The following is a 15,007-nucleotide window of genomic DNA, read 5'->3' as shown; positions in this document are numbered from 1 at the left end:
TAACTTTGTATCTCTGTGATGTCACTGCTTTTTGCAACTGTGCTGTGTATAAATTGTTCACCTCTGGCTTTGGAAACCAGAGCGTTCTGATAGAAGCTTGCGTTAGTGCTAACAAGCGCATGCGTATGCATGCCAAACTTTGCCCTGTAATATATTTTGCGAATAAAACCTTTGTGCTTTGGAACCACAGCGATTGCATCGGACAATCTTTATTGAGACTGATAGTTATGGACGTAACAAAATTCTTCTGTAGCATTAGGTTCTATTCACTGATGAGTAGCTGCTAAGGATAAAACCACACCACCAACATGATTTCACACACTGCCAGAAAGCTCTCTCACACTCCCCAATTTATTATACATACAGGAGGCCAGATAAGAAATGAAAAAAAAAAGTTTATTGTTAAGTACATATATAATTCTTGTATAAATTAAACTTCCAATTAAAGTAACCAAATTCTCAGTTGGCGACTAAAATCCCTTTGCATTTTGCATGTATCAGCCCTGCATCCTATTAGTGGGCAGTGCAGAAAACATTACACTAATGACTATTTCTGTAGAACATTTAATACATTCTAAACTATTTTACAGTTCATTTCAAAGAAAATTGAAGCTCTGAGGATCAGTTATAACTGCTTAATGAAGGTCATTCATGGGTGTATTAAGCTTGAATGGTTCGCTACCATCTTGGAATGTAGGAGGGTTAAGAATAAACATTTTTAGGCAACATGTACAAATCATGTTTTAGTGATTTATCAATTAATGCTAAATTATTTGCTAGTATGCTGGTAAACCCTTTAGTCTGTTTACAAGTGGCAGAGGATGGAGGGAGCCTTAGAGTATAGTAGGAGGACGGTAGAACTGTTGAAAATTACAGTCTTAGTATTAGTATTACAGTCTTGTACTAGTATTACAGTCTTGTACTAGTAGGTTGAACTTGCAGAACACTAACTTACCATTCTCTTAAACTAGCCCCCTCCAACCTGCTAATTAACATAATTTTGAAAAGATAATTAATGATAAGAAAACTCGTTATTATAAAACCAAGGGTGCTGATCCAGTTTTCTTTCTCTGCAGGTACATGGTGATTCACAGCTTGGACTGAAGAGGTTTCAGATACTTGTGGAAGGACTCATGAACCTTTAAAAAGGAAAAGCAGAGTAATATAAACAACTGTAACATAGGTTAATGTACACGTCCTAGACATGCTGTGCATACGGAGAAAGTTCTGAGAATAGGTGAGGCGTCACACACCTAGGACAACAGCGATAGAAACAGCTGCTTAAAGAGTCTGTAAACTCGCAAAGAAAAATGTTGCACGGACTGCGACTTGCGCAACACGGTTCAGAGTTAAGTAGTTTTTGTAAATCGCACACAACGCCTTTGCTTTTTCTTGCTTTTTCTTGAAAGCATTCACACAACCGTGGCTTACAAAGGAAGCTAGCTGTATTCTGTCTGTATATTCTGGTCACGTTTTGAATAACTGTTGCCCATCTCAATAAAGCATAGAAAAGGGGAAGATACATACAAGTACAGTTTCTCTTGTCGCTGCAGACCATGCGCCTGATTCATTAAGGATCTTAACTTGAGAAACTTCTTATTTCAGTCTTGTGGACAAAACCATGTTGCAATGCAAGGGGTGCAAATTAGTATTCTGTTTTGTACATAAGTTAAATACTGTCTGTTTTTTCATGTAGCACACAAATATCAACTTTAAATTTCAGTGTACAAATAAGCTATCAAGTATTTGTGTGCTACATGAAAAAACAGGCAGTATTTAACTTATGTGCAAAACAGAATACTAATTCGCACCCCTTGCATTGCAACATGGTTTTGTCCACAAGACTGAAATAAGAAGTTTCTCAAGTTAAGATCCTTAATGAATCAGGCCCCATATCTGGATGACGGATTGTTAATCAAGCAAAAAACCCATTATACATCTTCTGTCTACACAAACAACCCATTCAGACTTGCAGTAAAGATCCGGTAATCTACCTCTGAGCCAATTGTAATCTTAGCTAGTTTTAAACAGTTTGTAGATTCTTTATGGATGGTGTACAGGAAGAATCAGAAGAAACTTGTGAGCATTGAAGACCAATGGGAGCTATTTGTATTCAGCTTGCAGTAGAGGATAGTGTGAAGGATCAAATTGTTAGTATAAAAGGCATAGGGACTACAAAATAGATTTATTTTAAATTTGGAATTACCAAATAGTGGACAATCATTCAACTATGTACATACATACGTATAATTGGCTAAAGATACTATGTATTCATCTGCATCGGAGGCCTTCGCCTCTTTCCTCACCTGTGTCTTGTTCAGGGGTGATTTTTTGGCCCATTCAAACATATTTTCATATACATTCCCATCGTATCTCCCCAGGACGGAGCCCAGCTGAGTGTCCGTATAATCAAATGCATCAACCAGAGCCACCGCATTGGGTCGGACAACCGCCAGCAGATCCTTAAGTCGCTGCTGTACCTGCTCCAGCTGGGAAGCGTTCAGAAGACCGGCCTGTAATGAGGACAAAGGGTGATTGATTGATGAGCTACGCCCACACTTTCATTCAGGTGTTCATGCCAATATCTGAAGTGGGTCGTCTTTTATTCAGCTTTGTGCCTATGCACAGGTACCTCGTGTGCCTTTCCATGTTACAGATGGATCATATAGAGTAAACCATATTTGTCATGATGCTGAACACTGTATTGTACCAAAAGCATATAAACGTATGCAACAGTAGAAATGCTAAAAATAAATGGTACTTTACAAACAAGTCAGGAAATGTTAACAATTCACTTAACAAAATGTTTTCCTAGGCAGTCTTGTAAAGAAAAAAAACAAAACACACGTTATAGCATTAAATAAAGACAATCCCGGCCTCATGAATTGGCCCAGGTGAATGGTTATCTTGCACACAAACCTGAAAGAAGTCTCCAGTATTCCTGCTGATCCCATGCAGAGCGTAAAGGAGGCAGAGGGAGCTCAATATGCGGTGGGAAGCCACGTCCAGGACCTCGGACAACTTGTCCACAAACAGTTTCACTACCACATAATGACAGTGAGCCTGGAAATGGAAAAATAGATGAGGACATCCCACTGATGGTAGGTAATTGAAAATCTTAGTTTATTGGCTCCCAAACAGTACAGCATATCAAGTGGTGCACAAAAAAGGGAAGTTTTAGGAGAGGCTACTGGTACTAAAGTATTTTCTTGAAGTTTTGGTATTACCTCAGTTGCCCGCACCCAATCCACAGTGTTCTTGTTCCAAGCATCTTCTTTACGCTTTCCCCGTTTCAAATCAGACTGGACGCTCTTAGCTGCAGCCACAACTAGCCTAGAATGTAAAGAGAAAATGTAGACAATGGATAACATAGGAATAGAACACATGATAAAAGCTACTTTAACTCTAAACTCATTTGTTCATTCCAGCCCAGAGTATATGGCAATGCCTTATTTCCTGTGTTGAAGGGACACGGAGCCTAAATTACCTTATAGCATTAAAACATATGTTAAAGTTCCCATATTATGACAGAACTTAAAATGTTCCTCTCGCCTATACACATCGTAAGGAACCATTTTTTGGGAGGTTGAACCACAATGCAGCCACTCAGTTCACTAGGAACCAATGTCAAAAGTGATGTCACTAGGTCCCAATGTCTGTCTTCACTTTGTTTATTATTATTATTATCCATTTCAGTTTCTAGAAGACTGCATTCTGTAATAGGCTAACTAACAGTAAAGGCCCACAGGCCAACTGGTTCAGTTAGAAAAATACCCACGTTTGGGTGTTCATATCACACTAATGCCGTGGTTTGGAAGCTGGGTCAAACAATCAAAATGCAAGACAGACATGGACTGAAGTGTTTCCAGGTTAAACAATGACACAGCACAAAACGTAGGGGGAGTTGTCGTCTGAGAAGTCAATCCGGCATGTTGGATCATATTTTGATCAGCTATGGAGAGTCCACACAGACAGTGTCAATGGTTCAATAGACCAACCAAAATGTGGGGCCATCATTAGTCTGACTGCCATAGGAAATAGAATTCCTGACATCTTTCAAATGTGTCTAGTTCTGGTAAGTTCCCCAAAAACGTAATCCATGCATTCTCTTATTTACCAAGCTGCCCGCTGCTTATAAGCCTCCACCAGACTGCTAGGATCGTTGATGTCTTTGATCAAAGAACGATGAGCCAAAGGCTGAGCTTGCACGCGCTGTGAAGACACATCATTAAGGTAGGATACCATTCCCCCAAGTCGTTCTCCAGATAGGGCTGCGGTGTAACTTTTAAACAGGAACCTGCACAGGAACACAGTAGGAAGTTAAAAGTATTCAAACAGGAAATAAAAGTGGGAAACAAATTACCAATGACATAGGGGAAATAGGAACTAGGGGAATGCAAAAAAAATAAACAACTAAAAACAACCAGTTATGCCCATCCCTTACCTGGCTGTCTGCAGCATCATCACAGTGTTCTCCCCCTCATAAGTACATGCTGGGGTGAAGGTCACGTAGATATCGGGGATCCCACTGCAACGAGAATACCCATGCCCTCCGCATGCCATCCTGCATTCCTCAATGCCCGTGCTTGCTATCCATGTAGTAAAGGCTTTCAGTCCAGCAGAAAGGGCATGTAGCTGCAAACAGGTGGTATAAGTGAAAATTATAAGCATATCAATGGCACATACTGCAAGTATAGTGGAACATTCCTTCAATTGTCTCAATGGGTCATTCACTTCAAAAAGCACACAAAGCCCCATCCTTTACCTCTGGAAGTTCACTCAGGTTCCCCTGGTGGATGTCTCCAGTTATCCTGTGATATGTCTGGTTCATATATGAACCCACAAACTGGAAAGCGTATGCTGTGGCTAATAGTGGGAACAACTTGTACTGCTGGGTTTGGAAGTCCAGGATTTGGGGCTCGGGCTCCCTGCGGGAGAGAGAGACGGAGTTTGATTCTCACATGGCTCCGTGTAAGCACTTTAACCTCATATCACCAAACATGAATAGTCACACAATAATTGAAGGCATGCTTTGTATTCAGCAGTTATTGTTGAGTCCTGAAAAAAAGTGATTTTGTGAATAGAACTGTTGTAGGGTAAAGATATGGCATATAATTGTATATGCTTAGCTTTAAAATGAAACCCCTTAAAACAACAAGAATTAGAAAGCTAAGCTATGTATCCTAAGGACAATATACAAATCATCGATTTACAAGTCTGTACTGTGGCTTCAAAGAGTCTCCCTAACCCTTATTATTTTAGTGAGGTTGTCTCTACAGCTCTTCACATACTGACCAGTACAACCCACTGAAAGCAAACAAGGCCAGAACAGGCCATATGTAGGTTGATGAGAAACAACTTGTATTGTATGGATTAAAAAGATTATGAAGCAGCTCAACCTAAAAGGTTTTTTAGAAACATTCAAGTAGAGTTAACCGAATACAGATTTCACTGCAATTTTAGTACAAAAGAAACGTACCAATCACATCCAGGAGCTAAAATGAAATAAACATCATTATTGGTTAGATCACCTGCTTCATTTGAATATGCAAATGAATGATTGGATTTGGTGTAGTCTGTAAAATGATTTGGTTGTATTCAAAAATATGGTTTCAGTACAAGCCTGTGAGTAGCAGATCAGGGCAGGCTCACCCAGCTCTGATCTCAGATTGATGTCGCACAGCACTGTAGCGGACAGCAATGGTGCAGGCTCGGGAGAGGCTGCGAGCGGAGTCCCCCACAATCATGGAGCGGATAAACACCATAGTGCCATATGCGAGTTTATCGCTGAGTGGCTTCACGTACGTGCCATCCGGTTCCACCTATGGAAAATAAACAAGTGGATATCACACCTGCCGGCATACGGGGCGTGGGAGGGATTATCACAGAAATATGGCATCATGCACACAGAACTATTCTGGCATTCAACAAAAATCATGACAGTGTAGTTCTTCATCCTCTTTAGTTCCACCTGAGATATTGTTACTAGGACGTTACGCATACTTCCCAACTGTCCAGATTTTGGCGGGACCATTCGAATTTAAAGGGGTGGGAAAGTTGGGAGGTGCTGTGAGCAGGATTTCGACATATTGTGGACTGATATCGTGGAGGAATTTGTTCCATGCGAATATCCTGAATTTATCTGGTATGAGCATACACATTACCATTTTGGGATATTCTTGATGTTATGTTTTATATGTACAGGTCTCTGTTTGGAGATGATGTATTTTTATTAAATGTTGTTTTATGATAATGCACCAGATTGGTTTTTATTTCTTTTTATCTGGCACACCATGTTACTACTCTGTGGAGGAATTTGAAAGCGATATACAGGAAGGAGTACTTGAGATGCTTGATTAAAGCCAACATCTTGTAAGCATATACCTTTGGGGGAGATGGTGTAAAAAGTCACAAGAATTACGGTGGTATTCCTTCGTTTCATCACGAGGTTGAAGAATATACTCTTTTTCCGGGAACTTTGTGGACTTTTATATGCTCATTGTAGACAATCTGCACTATTATTTCTCCATTTGTTTTATATTTCCATGAGTCTGAGTCTCAGACTATAGGAACTCCAATTGAGGAGAGAGATAATGGTCAGCTATCCAGTGAAGGGAGTATAGGAGTTCCTATCTCCTGTGAGATGTGAAAAGCGCGCTAAGTGTATGTTAACTATATTTTATGTCTGTACTTTATTTGTGGAGAACGGTGATAACTCCTCTACATACATTAGGCTGCACACCGAGTGGAGCGCCACATCAGATCAATTATTTTTTTATTGTAATAGGTGCTGTGTGCACGGCAATGAATGAATGGGTTTGGAGGAGAGAATGGGGCATCCCAGCAGTGACCATCCCCATGCGGCCTACCCAAATGTTGGGAGGTGTACTTTACGTATGTTTATGTGTCAGGATCAGCCGAAATAAGTTCCTTACAAGTGGCAGCAGCGAGCCATGTACCTACTAAGTTCATAAATGGTGACCTGTAAAACTACAATTATTTTTTTAATTTTTTTAGCTTTTACATAGGCAAACTGTTGATCACTTATGGTATAAGGGTTGGCAATCAGATGTACCATGAATTTATGGATGTTCCCAGAAGCCTCTCACCTGTGCATATTTCATCAGCATGTTATCTCGTGGGATCCGGAACTTGTCGAATTTCAGGAACCCATTGTCTGTTTCATCAAAGCCAAACTTGGGCCCAATGTCTCCAACGGTCACTCCTGTAGAGGTTATACGAATTATGAGTTACAAGACTATTCCACTTAATTTATTGCTTGGGCGAACTCTTCTGATGCTCCAGAGCAGTCGGCTAAGAAAACCGTAAAAGATGGTAAGAACACTCACCTGGCAGCGGCTCATGGGTGCCCATCTGGCGAATGGGAACAATGAAGGCCTGAAGCCCTTTACACTCCCCTTGGGTGTAGAGTTGTGCCAGCACCACAGCATGATTTGACGTCTTTCCCACTGTGGACCAGAGGACAAAACATGTGAACAAAAGATCAAACTATTCTGCATTGTAAATAGGTTTGAATGTGATTTGCCGCTGAAAATAACACCAAGATTCTATGAGCTTATATCTAGAGGGATAGGCTAGATCAGTGAGGAGGAACATGAAGCCTTCAAAGGGGCCGCACAGAGGACGGAGGGGCTGCTCGCTCTTCCTCTAGTTATGCCGCGTGTCCTCCCTGCACTGAGCAGAGTAGGTCATGTGACACGGAAGTCAGCTGCCCCCGTTCTGATAAGATCAGCATAGTGGCGAAGTGGTTAGCACTTCTGCCTCACAGCGCTAGGGTCATGAGTTCAATTCCCGACCATGGCCTTATCTGTGTGGAGTTTGTATGTTCTCCCTGTGTTTGCGTGGGTTTCCTCCCACACTCCAAAAACATACTGGTAGGTTAATTGGCTGCTATCAAAATTGACCCTAGTCTCTCTCTCTATGTTAAAGTTACCATTTTCCAGTCTTTCAATGAAGTATTAATTTTTCTTGGACAGAACCACAAATGCAGGAAGCTGAAAGGACATTATCCTCTGTTGTGACATAATAGTAAGGCCAAGCCAATAGGAGAACTCAAACCGTGCCGTAGGCAACTGTATGTGAGTCTCCCGAAATTTAACTGTGGATGGGGGAGTGGGTCAAGTGTGAACTGTACAGAAGTGTTGTCCATGTAAGCATTTGAAACACTTGCCTCAAACTAAGGGTTATTATTCTTTGAAATAGCTCAATGATCTGAATCTTGATGCGAGATCCCGCAGTCTCTATACCCCCCCCCCCCCCTTGCCGGTGGTATCTTACACCCTCCAGGCCACCACTTGAGAGAGGACACTGTGGGGCTGTTTAAGATGAACTCCTGAGTAGATGGATCATAGGTGGCCGTTGTCTCCAACCCTCGCAAGTGGGTTCCTGAAGTGAAGAGGCAGAGGAGAAAAAAAACCTGTCAAACAAAAAATTACACAAAACAACCCTTAATACCTCCCGAATAATGGTAAAATCACATGGCAGTGTTATCCCTCCCAGAGGAACCAGTCTACATTCAAATCTAGTGCCATAAACCTATAGATCATTACAATATAGCCCCTGATAAAAGCCAATGATGGCGAGAGATGGTTACCATGTCCCATTTCTGTCTGAGCGTATGTCCCAATGATCTCCAGGTTCCAGGCAGGCATGAAGAGACGTTCTTGCTGTTCGGGGGTAGCCTGATTCAGGAGAGTGGGCAAAAACATCCCTAAATGCAGGTCAAGGGGCTCAGGTCGGCCCCGATGTACAAAGCTGCAGAGGAATGAGGATGGGGCAGGGGAGTAAGGGGGGAGGAGACGAGAGGTTGAGCAATTATCAGACAGAAGATTAGGAAATAAGAGATTGGGAAAGGAGTTAGTTTTTATGGCAAAAGGAAAAGTGATTATACCAGGAAGAAGAGATGAGAGAGGAGGGAAAGATAATAATATGGTGAGTAAATTGATTTCTGTGAGAAAATAGACATGCCAACCCCAATCACTTAACCCATGTGCCAATAAGCATTGCAGGCGTGACCATTACACGGGTGATTTAACCCCCATCAGTAAAGAAGGCGGAAGTAATACAATCTCCAGCCAACACACTGATGCAGTATATATTAGATTATTACACATGATAGAAAGGACTTTTTCTTTGAATGAACAATACATATTGTACATAAGAAAAAAAGCAAAGGCTGAAACTGCTCTATTGTCCTTCAGGAATCCAACTCAATTCAAAAAAAGGAATTAAATATAAAAGTAAACATGCACTCAAAAGAGGTTAGATGGAATCATCATTAAATATTGTGTAGTTTCTCCAGGCACCCGTCCCTCCTCCTGCCTATATAGGCTTTTCTCAAAGCGCATTACTTTTCAAGGAGTTTTAATATGTTGCAAGAAAAGAATATGCAACAAGGTGTGATTAACATTAAATTAATAGTTATACCACCTTTCTAGAGAGCACTGTCCATCCCCCAGACAAGTACATCAGCCGGGAAAACTCTCACCCTTTCCCTCCATACTCCATTGTAACAAAGCTGCTGGAGAGACTGACAAGCGCTGTAGCAGACGCTCAGAAGTTAGGAACAATCTGACGCACTTTGTCATTTAGAGAAGGTATTGTAATGACAACTGGTCCCCGATTGGACGAGAGCCCAGGACACAGATATTGGTTCATCAAATACCTCCTCCCCACAAGTGAGCTGATCCACTGATGGACCAATCCAGGTGAAAGGTACTTGTATAACATACAAAAGGTGGAAACCCCTTCAATGGAAAGATTTGTTGCATAGTAATTGTAGTGTTGAACAGGGTTGCATGTAGAAATATCATTTTACAAAGTCTCTTATGTAACTGCTGTACAAGACATAATTAAGTCAAGCACAGAAGCCTTATTGCTTTAGATCATAGCCGAGACAAAGTCGTCATGAGATTTTGCTAAATATATAGTCAGCTGAAGGCAACAGTGTACACAAAACGGGCAGCAGGAGAAACATCACATCACTGAAATAGAAGATATGGCTTATTTCTTTGGAAAGCATTTAGCTTTGTATGTTAGTAAACTACTTTCATGCCAGATTGAGACACACAAGAGTACAGCCAGGAAGAAGGAAGTGGGAGTTGGGGTGAAATTAGGGAATGTCCTCAGTCCTCATGTTTCTGGTCAATAGACTGAATATTGTTTTGTATTTGAAATAATAGTTTACTCTCTTCTGACCAGGACAATATGTCGTTATCTGCATCAGAACAGCTACGCGTCTCCTCTCCCTACCATGTTGCCTTTAAAACACCTGTTTTTACAATGCCAGGAAGATTATCATGGCCATAGAATAGGAATCTCTTGGCACAGCATATTATAGGGAACAGGCATTAAGACCGAGAGGTAGATTTACTAAACCTTTTAAAAGGAAAAGTAGAGGTGTTGCTCTTAGCAACCAATCAGATCCTAGCTATCATTTTCTAGAGTGTACTATATAAATAACAGCTAGACTCTAATTCGTTGCCGTGGGCAACACCTCCACTGTTCTGTTTTAGAAGGTTTAGTTAATATAGCCCTGGGAGTAACACAATTGGTTGGCATTAAAATGATATATTGGAAACCTTAACGTGGTTCTTGGAACCACAAGTACATTGTAAAATATAAGGATTAGTAGATTGTGGTCAATATGCTCTAACACACACAGTGATAGAGGGTATAGCAATATAGGAGCCATTTAGAGTGCCATAGATTTACTAGCCAAATGTAACCCCTATCACCATGTTACTGTACTACACTACAGCATATGAGTCCATGTCTACCTATCACTGCCAGTGCCCCCCTCCCCCCCAAACACTGCCATTTACCCCACACCCAAACTGACCATGCCCCAGCTCGGTCTGTGCATAGGTGCCAATGACTTGTAGTCTCCTGGCAAGTGGCAGCCACTTCTTGGACTGCGAGGCGCTGCACTGGTTTACCAGCATGTTGGAGAACATGCTAAAATGTAAGCCCAGGGGATCCGTCTGAGAGCCCAGGCCGGTTCTACAGGAGAGAGACAAGGGTGGTAAGCGGGTAGAATGGAGGAGGAGAGGTAAGTAGGCAGCTCCAATGGATATATGAATATCAATTAATACTGGTCCCCACACATCATCTTCACTCATATCAGCTCTCATTCAGGTTATTAATAAATCCAAGAAAATAAGGTTCTTGTACCAAGTAACTTATGTTTTACAAAATAAAATAAATATATAATATTTCATTAAATATGACAGGGCTTGTCAGATATACATTCACATTGCATAGATCATATCTTAGCATTTTGATATATCATTGTCATTAAACACAAATGTTCTACAGCTAGAAAGAACATATCACTCAGACTCTAGTCATGTAGAAATGGACCTGCATGAAAGAAGAGTTATTATTACAGAGCTAGATTCACTTTCATGACCCCTTTTCCTGAAGTTACTCAATACTTAATAGAGGCCAAAGAGGATTTCAACTAAATCAGTTGAATAGTTCCCATAACCAACAAGATGTTATAGGATAAAGTGCAGCACACACAAATATGGCCAAGCAATAACAGTTACACCATGGGCCGATCAAAAGATAATTACAGTGCAGTCAAACTCCCACCCATTTATTTAATCAGGCATGTAACGTGTTCTAATGTCCCTGCCAGACCATTGGAGGTGGTATTCTGAAACGCCATTCAGACAAAAGCTTATTTGTAAGTTCTACGTATCTATTGTCTACTTCTTCCTGTTGTGACCTGCAGTGGTCACAATCTATTGACCTACAAGAGTGTGGTGGAGAATACCAATTTTCCTGTTGTGTTTTTTCTTCTATTCATTTTATTGCGATACTGATAAGATTGCTGTTTCATACACTCTTAATATACTGCAAGATAAAATACTTTTCTAATGAAATGGATTATTAGTGAACATAAACATAGTGTAAGATTAACCTATACATATTTGGACTTTGGTCCATTTAATAATTTGCCTGGTGCCAAGCAAGTGACATATACTAAGCGTGGCTGTCAGATTGCAACTATGTGGAAGGATCCTGCACCCCCCACAATACACACAGTGATAATTAAAATAATTAATTTCATAAAATATTCTACAAAATTCATCCACATCTTCCAGGGTAGTATTGCCCCCCTTGGCTTTCCTATGACAGGCATGAAATGTGCAATCGTGGGGCCTAGATCAAAAAGGTTATCTACATTAATATAGATTTGTAAAGGACTCACACAATACTTTCCTCTCCGCTCTTCCCTATCCTCTAGTTCTCATCTATCTTTCCGCTCCCAAAACTATCCTTTCTATCCTTACACACCTCAAACTTAGGTCTACAGTGGAAGATGAAAGGGACGGACTCAAAAATACAGCAGGAAAACATCCAACAATTTTTATATGTTCCTCTTATTATCCCCTATATGTTCCTGTACCCTCCCTGCTCTCTATTGCTTGGAATAGTTTTATTTTTTGTTATGCAAAGAACTGAAAAAATTATCTTTAGGGGAAAAAAAAAAAAAGGGAAACAAAACATCTGTGAGTTTTATTTGAATTATTAGTTATAAATTGTGCCAGACAGTTTCACCTTATGCATTTCAGTTATACTGGAAGCTGTTGATTAAAAGGCCGCTTCCTCTTCCACCGCCTCCTCCCATTCTGTGTTGTCACGTAGCCTAATCATGTGGGATGTACACAATGACTGAACTCTGCACACAATTCCCTTGTTCACCTGTGCCCTAGTATCAATCATCATCAGCTGCTGTCTTTACTGCCACCAATCTGTATTACTTGCTTTGCACTATGTAGATAATCGCACAGAGCAAAGTGCTGTATTATTAATGGTGCCTCCTAGCACCAAAGTGCAAATATTTACAGGTTAATCTTACACTATGTTTACGTTCACTACTAAACTATTTAAAAAAATATTCAGTGAACTGGATCTTGCATTCTATCCAAACTGCGTGCAGGAAACATTAGTACAATAATAAAATTGATAAAATAAATCCAAGGGGTAAATTTATCAAGCTGCGGGTTTGAAAAAGTAAAGATGGTGCCTATAGCAACCAATCAGATTCTATCTGTTCTATCTGTAGAATGTACTAAATAAATGATAACTATAATGTGATTGTTTGCTATAGGCAACATCTCAACCTTTTTCAAACATGCAGCTTGATAAATTTACCCACAAAGCCCTTGAAAATCTCTATAATGCTTCATTTTTACCAGTAGTAAACACTTAATATTGATCCTTATTAAACAGTACCAACACATAGTGCAACGCTGCCTTTGTCATTACTTAGAATTTTGCTTGAAAAGGGAAGAGTATTCACGTATGAATAGTTCTGCACAATACTCTTTAGAAAAAAGTAACTATACAAATGTAAACGTTTAATTCACTGACAATTCTTCTCTCTGGTGGCTCCAATTTGGGGGCTGTGGACTGAGGACAATGTACAAGAAGGAGTTTCATTATGGACTCATTCCCGAAGAGTAAAGTGCAAAGCAGGCTCTAAGTGACCTTTGCATAAAATCAGTTATTAGGACTTTATCTTTCCAAGAGATTAGATTTTGTAGTTATGTACAACCTTAGTCCGCACAAATTCCAAACTACACAGGTTTGACGTGACACAAGGTTGATCTTCTAAATAGATTACAAACTGTACACAGAGCTTTTCTAGATGGAAAAATGCCAGCGATCAAAGCGCCTGTCTGCCACTACCAAATAGATTGCAAGGGAATTTACCCAAACTTTTCATGTAACGGAACTTGTACCCATTTGGGAGAAAGTTTAAGACCACCAGAAATAGAAGGTTCTTCATCCAACCTTTACATCCCTCTTACCTCTTGAACCAATAGATTTCCTCAGGGTCCGATATCCCATGCTGTCTCATCTTCTGAACCATCTGTGCACTCTTCTTGATGGCCAACTCGTACCGCTCACTTCGGGACAAGAAGTTAGGATCCTCATGTTGGAAGCTTGGGTCATTAATCACTAGGCTTTCTACAATGATAGTAAGATAACAAAAAATAAGCCCCAGTCAATATGAATAATAAACTTAAAGAGCTTGAGCAGATTAATCATAAATAACATTATCATTTTTGAAGAGGTTATGTCAGGTCTGGAAGCTGTCTTGCATAATCATATTGCAAAATGTGCAGATCAATTTTGACACATTCACCAGTATTTATGCAAAACACATGGGCAGAAACAAAAAGGCACAATGAGTATAATCTATACTCTGAATGAAAAGTAGAAACCCCAGATCCGTGTGCAGGAGTAAACACATTTTAATGAAACTTAGTAACTCAGTGATTGCAGGTTGTCCCAGATAAATGTATTATGAAGTTTATTATATTATATAAGTGTTAGTTCATTAGGATACAATTCACCTATCTTCTTTGCAAAATGCAACTGTTTACATTACAACTAGTATTTTCTACTATGTATCCTGATCCCTCCCTGCAACATTTGCAGAGCAAGGTATGCAGCCTGAGTACGTGCTGCCCTCTCTCCCTATACACATTTACAGGTGTATCCCTCGATCCCCCTCCTCATTAGCTTTATCTCCCCCCACAGTGTGTGCCCACCGATCTCTCTCCTCCTGCGGGTCCTCTCGGGGCCCCCATCCAGTATATGTGTGAGGATTTCCGGGCTGAAGGACGCGGTGGCCCTCTCCCTGCTCAGGTCTGGATTCATCGTTCAGCTGTCACTGCTTCAACTACCAGCAGCCGGCCTCTGCCCCGTATTACATGTGACAAGTCAGTCCCACCCCCACACGCTGTGTGACACAGCCAGAATAGGTGGTGCAGCATACAAAGACTACAACTCCCGGCATTCTCCGGTCCTGACGCCACGGTCACATGACTAAAGTTGGTGGTGCAGCCCACAGAGACTACAACTCCCGGCATCCTCCGGTCCTAACGCACCCGTAAAATCATTAAAGTAGGCGGTGGAGCCAGCAAAGACTACAACTCGCGACATGCCCCGCAACACTTACTAGTTT

The 15,007-nt window shown here is 40.8% G+C and overlaps 1 protein-coding gene across 2 annotated transcripts; it reads right to left on the bottom strand.

Moving 5' to 3' along the window:
- Positions 1-701: 701 nt before the first annotated feature.
- ACOX1 (acyl-CoA oxidase 1) lies at positions 702-14,781 on the bottom strand. Of its 2 annotated transcripts, none has more exons than XM_075177806.1 (14): positions 14,592-14,781; positions 13,845-14,004; positions 10,862-11,022; positions 8,299-8,406; positions 7,350-7,469; positions 7,110-7,225; positions 5,653-5,822; positions 4,766-4,928; positions 4,445-4,635; positions 4,118-4,297; positions 3,228-3,333; positions 2,920-3,063; positions 2,307-2,513; positions 702-1,139 (listed from the first exon to the last, which is right to left on the bottom strand). In XM_075177806.1, the coding sequence occupies exons 1-14, from the start codon at positions 14,698-14,700 to the stop codon at positions 1,089-1,091; spliced, it is 1,986 nt and encodes a 661-aa protein (XP_075033907.1). In that variant the 5' UTR covers positions 14,701-14,781; the 3' UTR covers positions 702-1,088. The 2 variants fall into 2 exon arrangements, with proteins under 2 accessions (XP_075033907.1, XP_075033906.1); XM_075177805.1 differs by lacking the exon at positions 10,862-11,022 and adding an exon at positions 8,615-8,775 and having other exon boundaries at positions 14,592-14,780.
- Positions 14,782-15,007: the final 226 nt, after the last annotated feature.

The sequence above is a fragment of the Mixophyes fleayi genome, chromosome 6 (assembly GCF_038048845.1).
Source record: "Mixophyes fleayi isolate aMixFle1 chromosome 6, aMixFle1.hap1, whole genome shotgun sequence".
NCBI lineage: Eukaryota > Metazoa > Chordata > Amphibia > Anura > Limnodynastidae > Mixophyes > Mixophyes fleayi.
The sequence above is the reverse complement of the archived record's forward strand: the minus strand, read 5'-3'. Positions and strand labels throughout refer to the sequence as shown.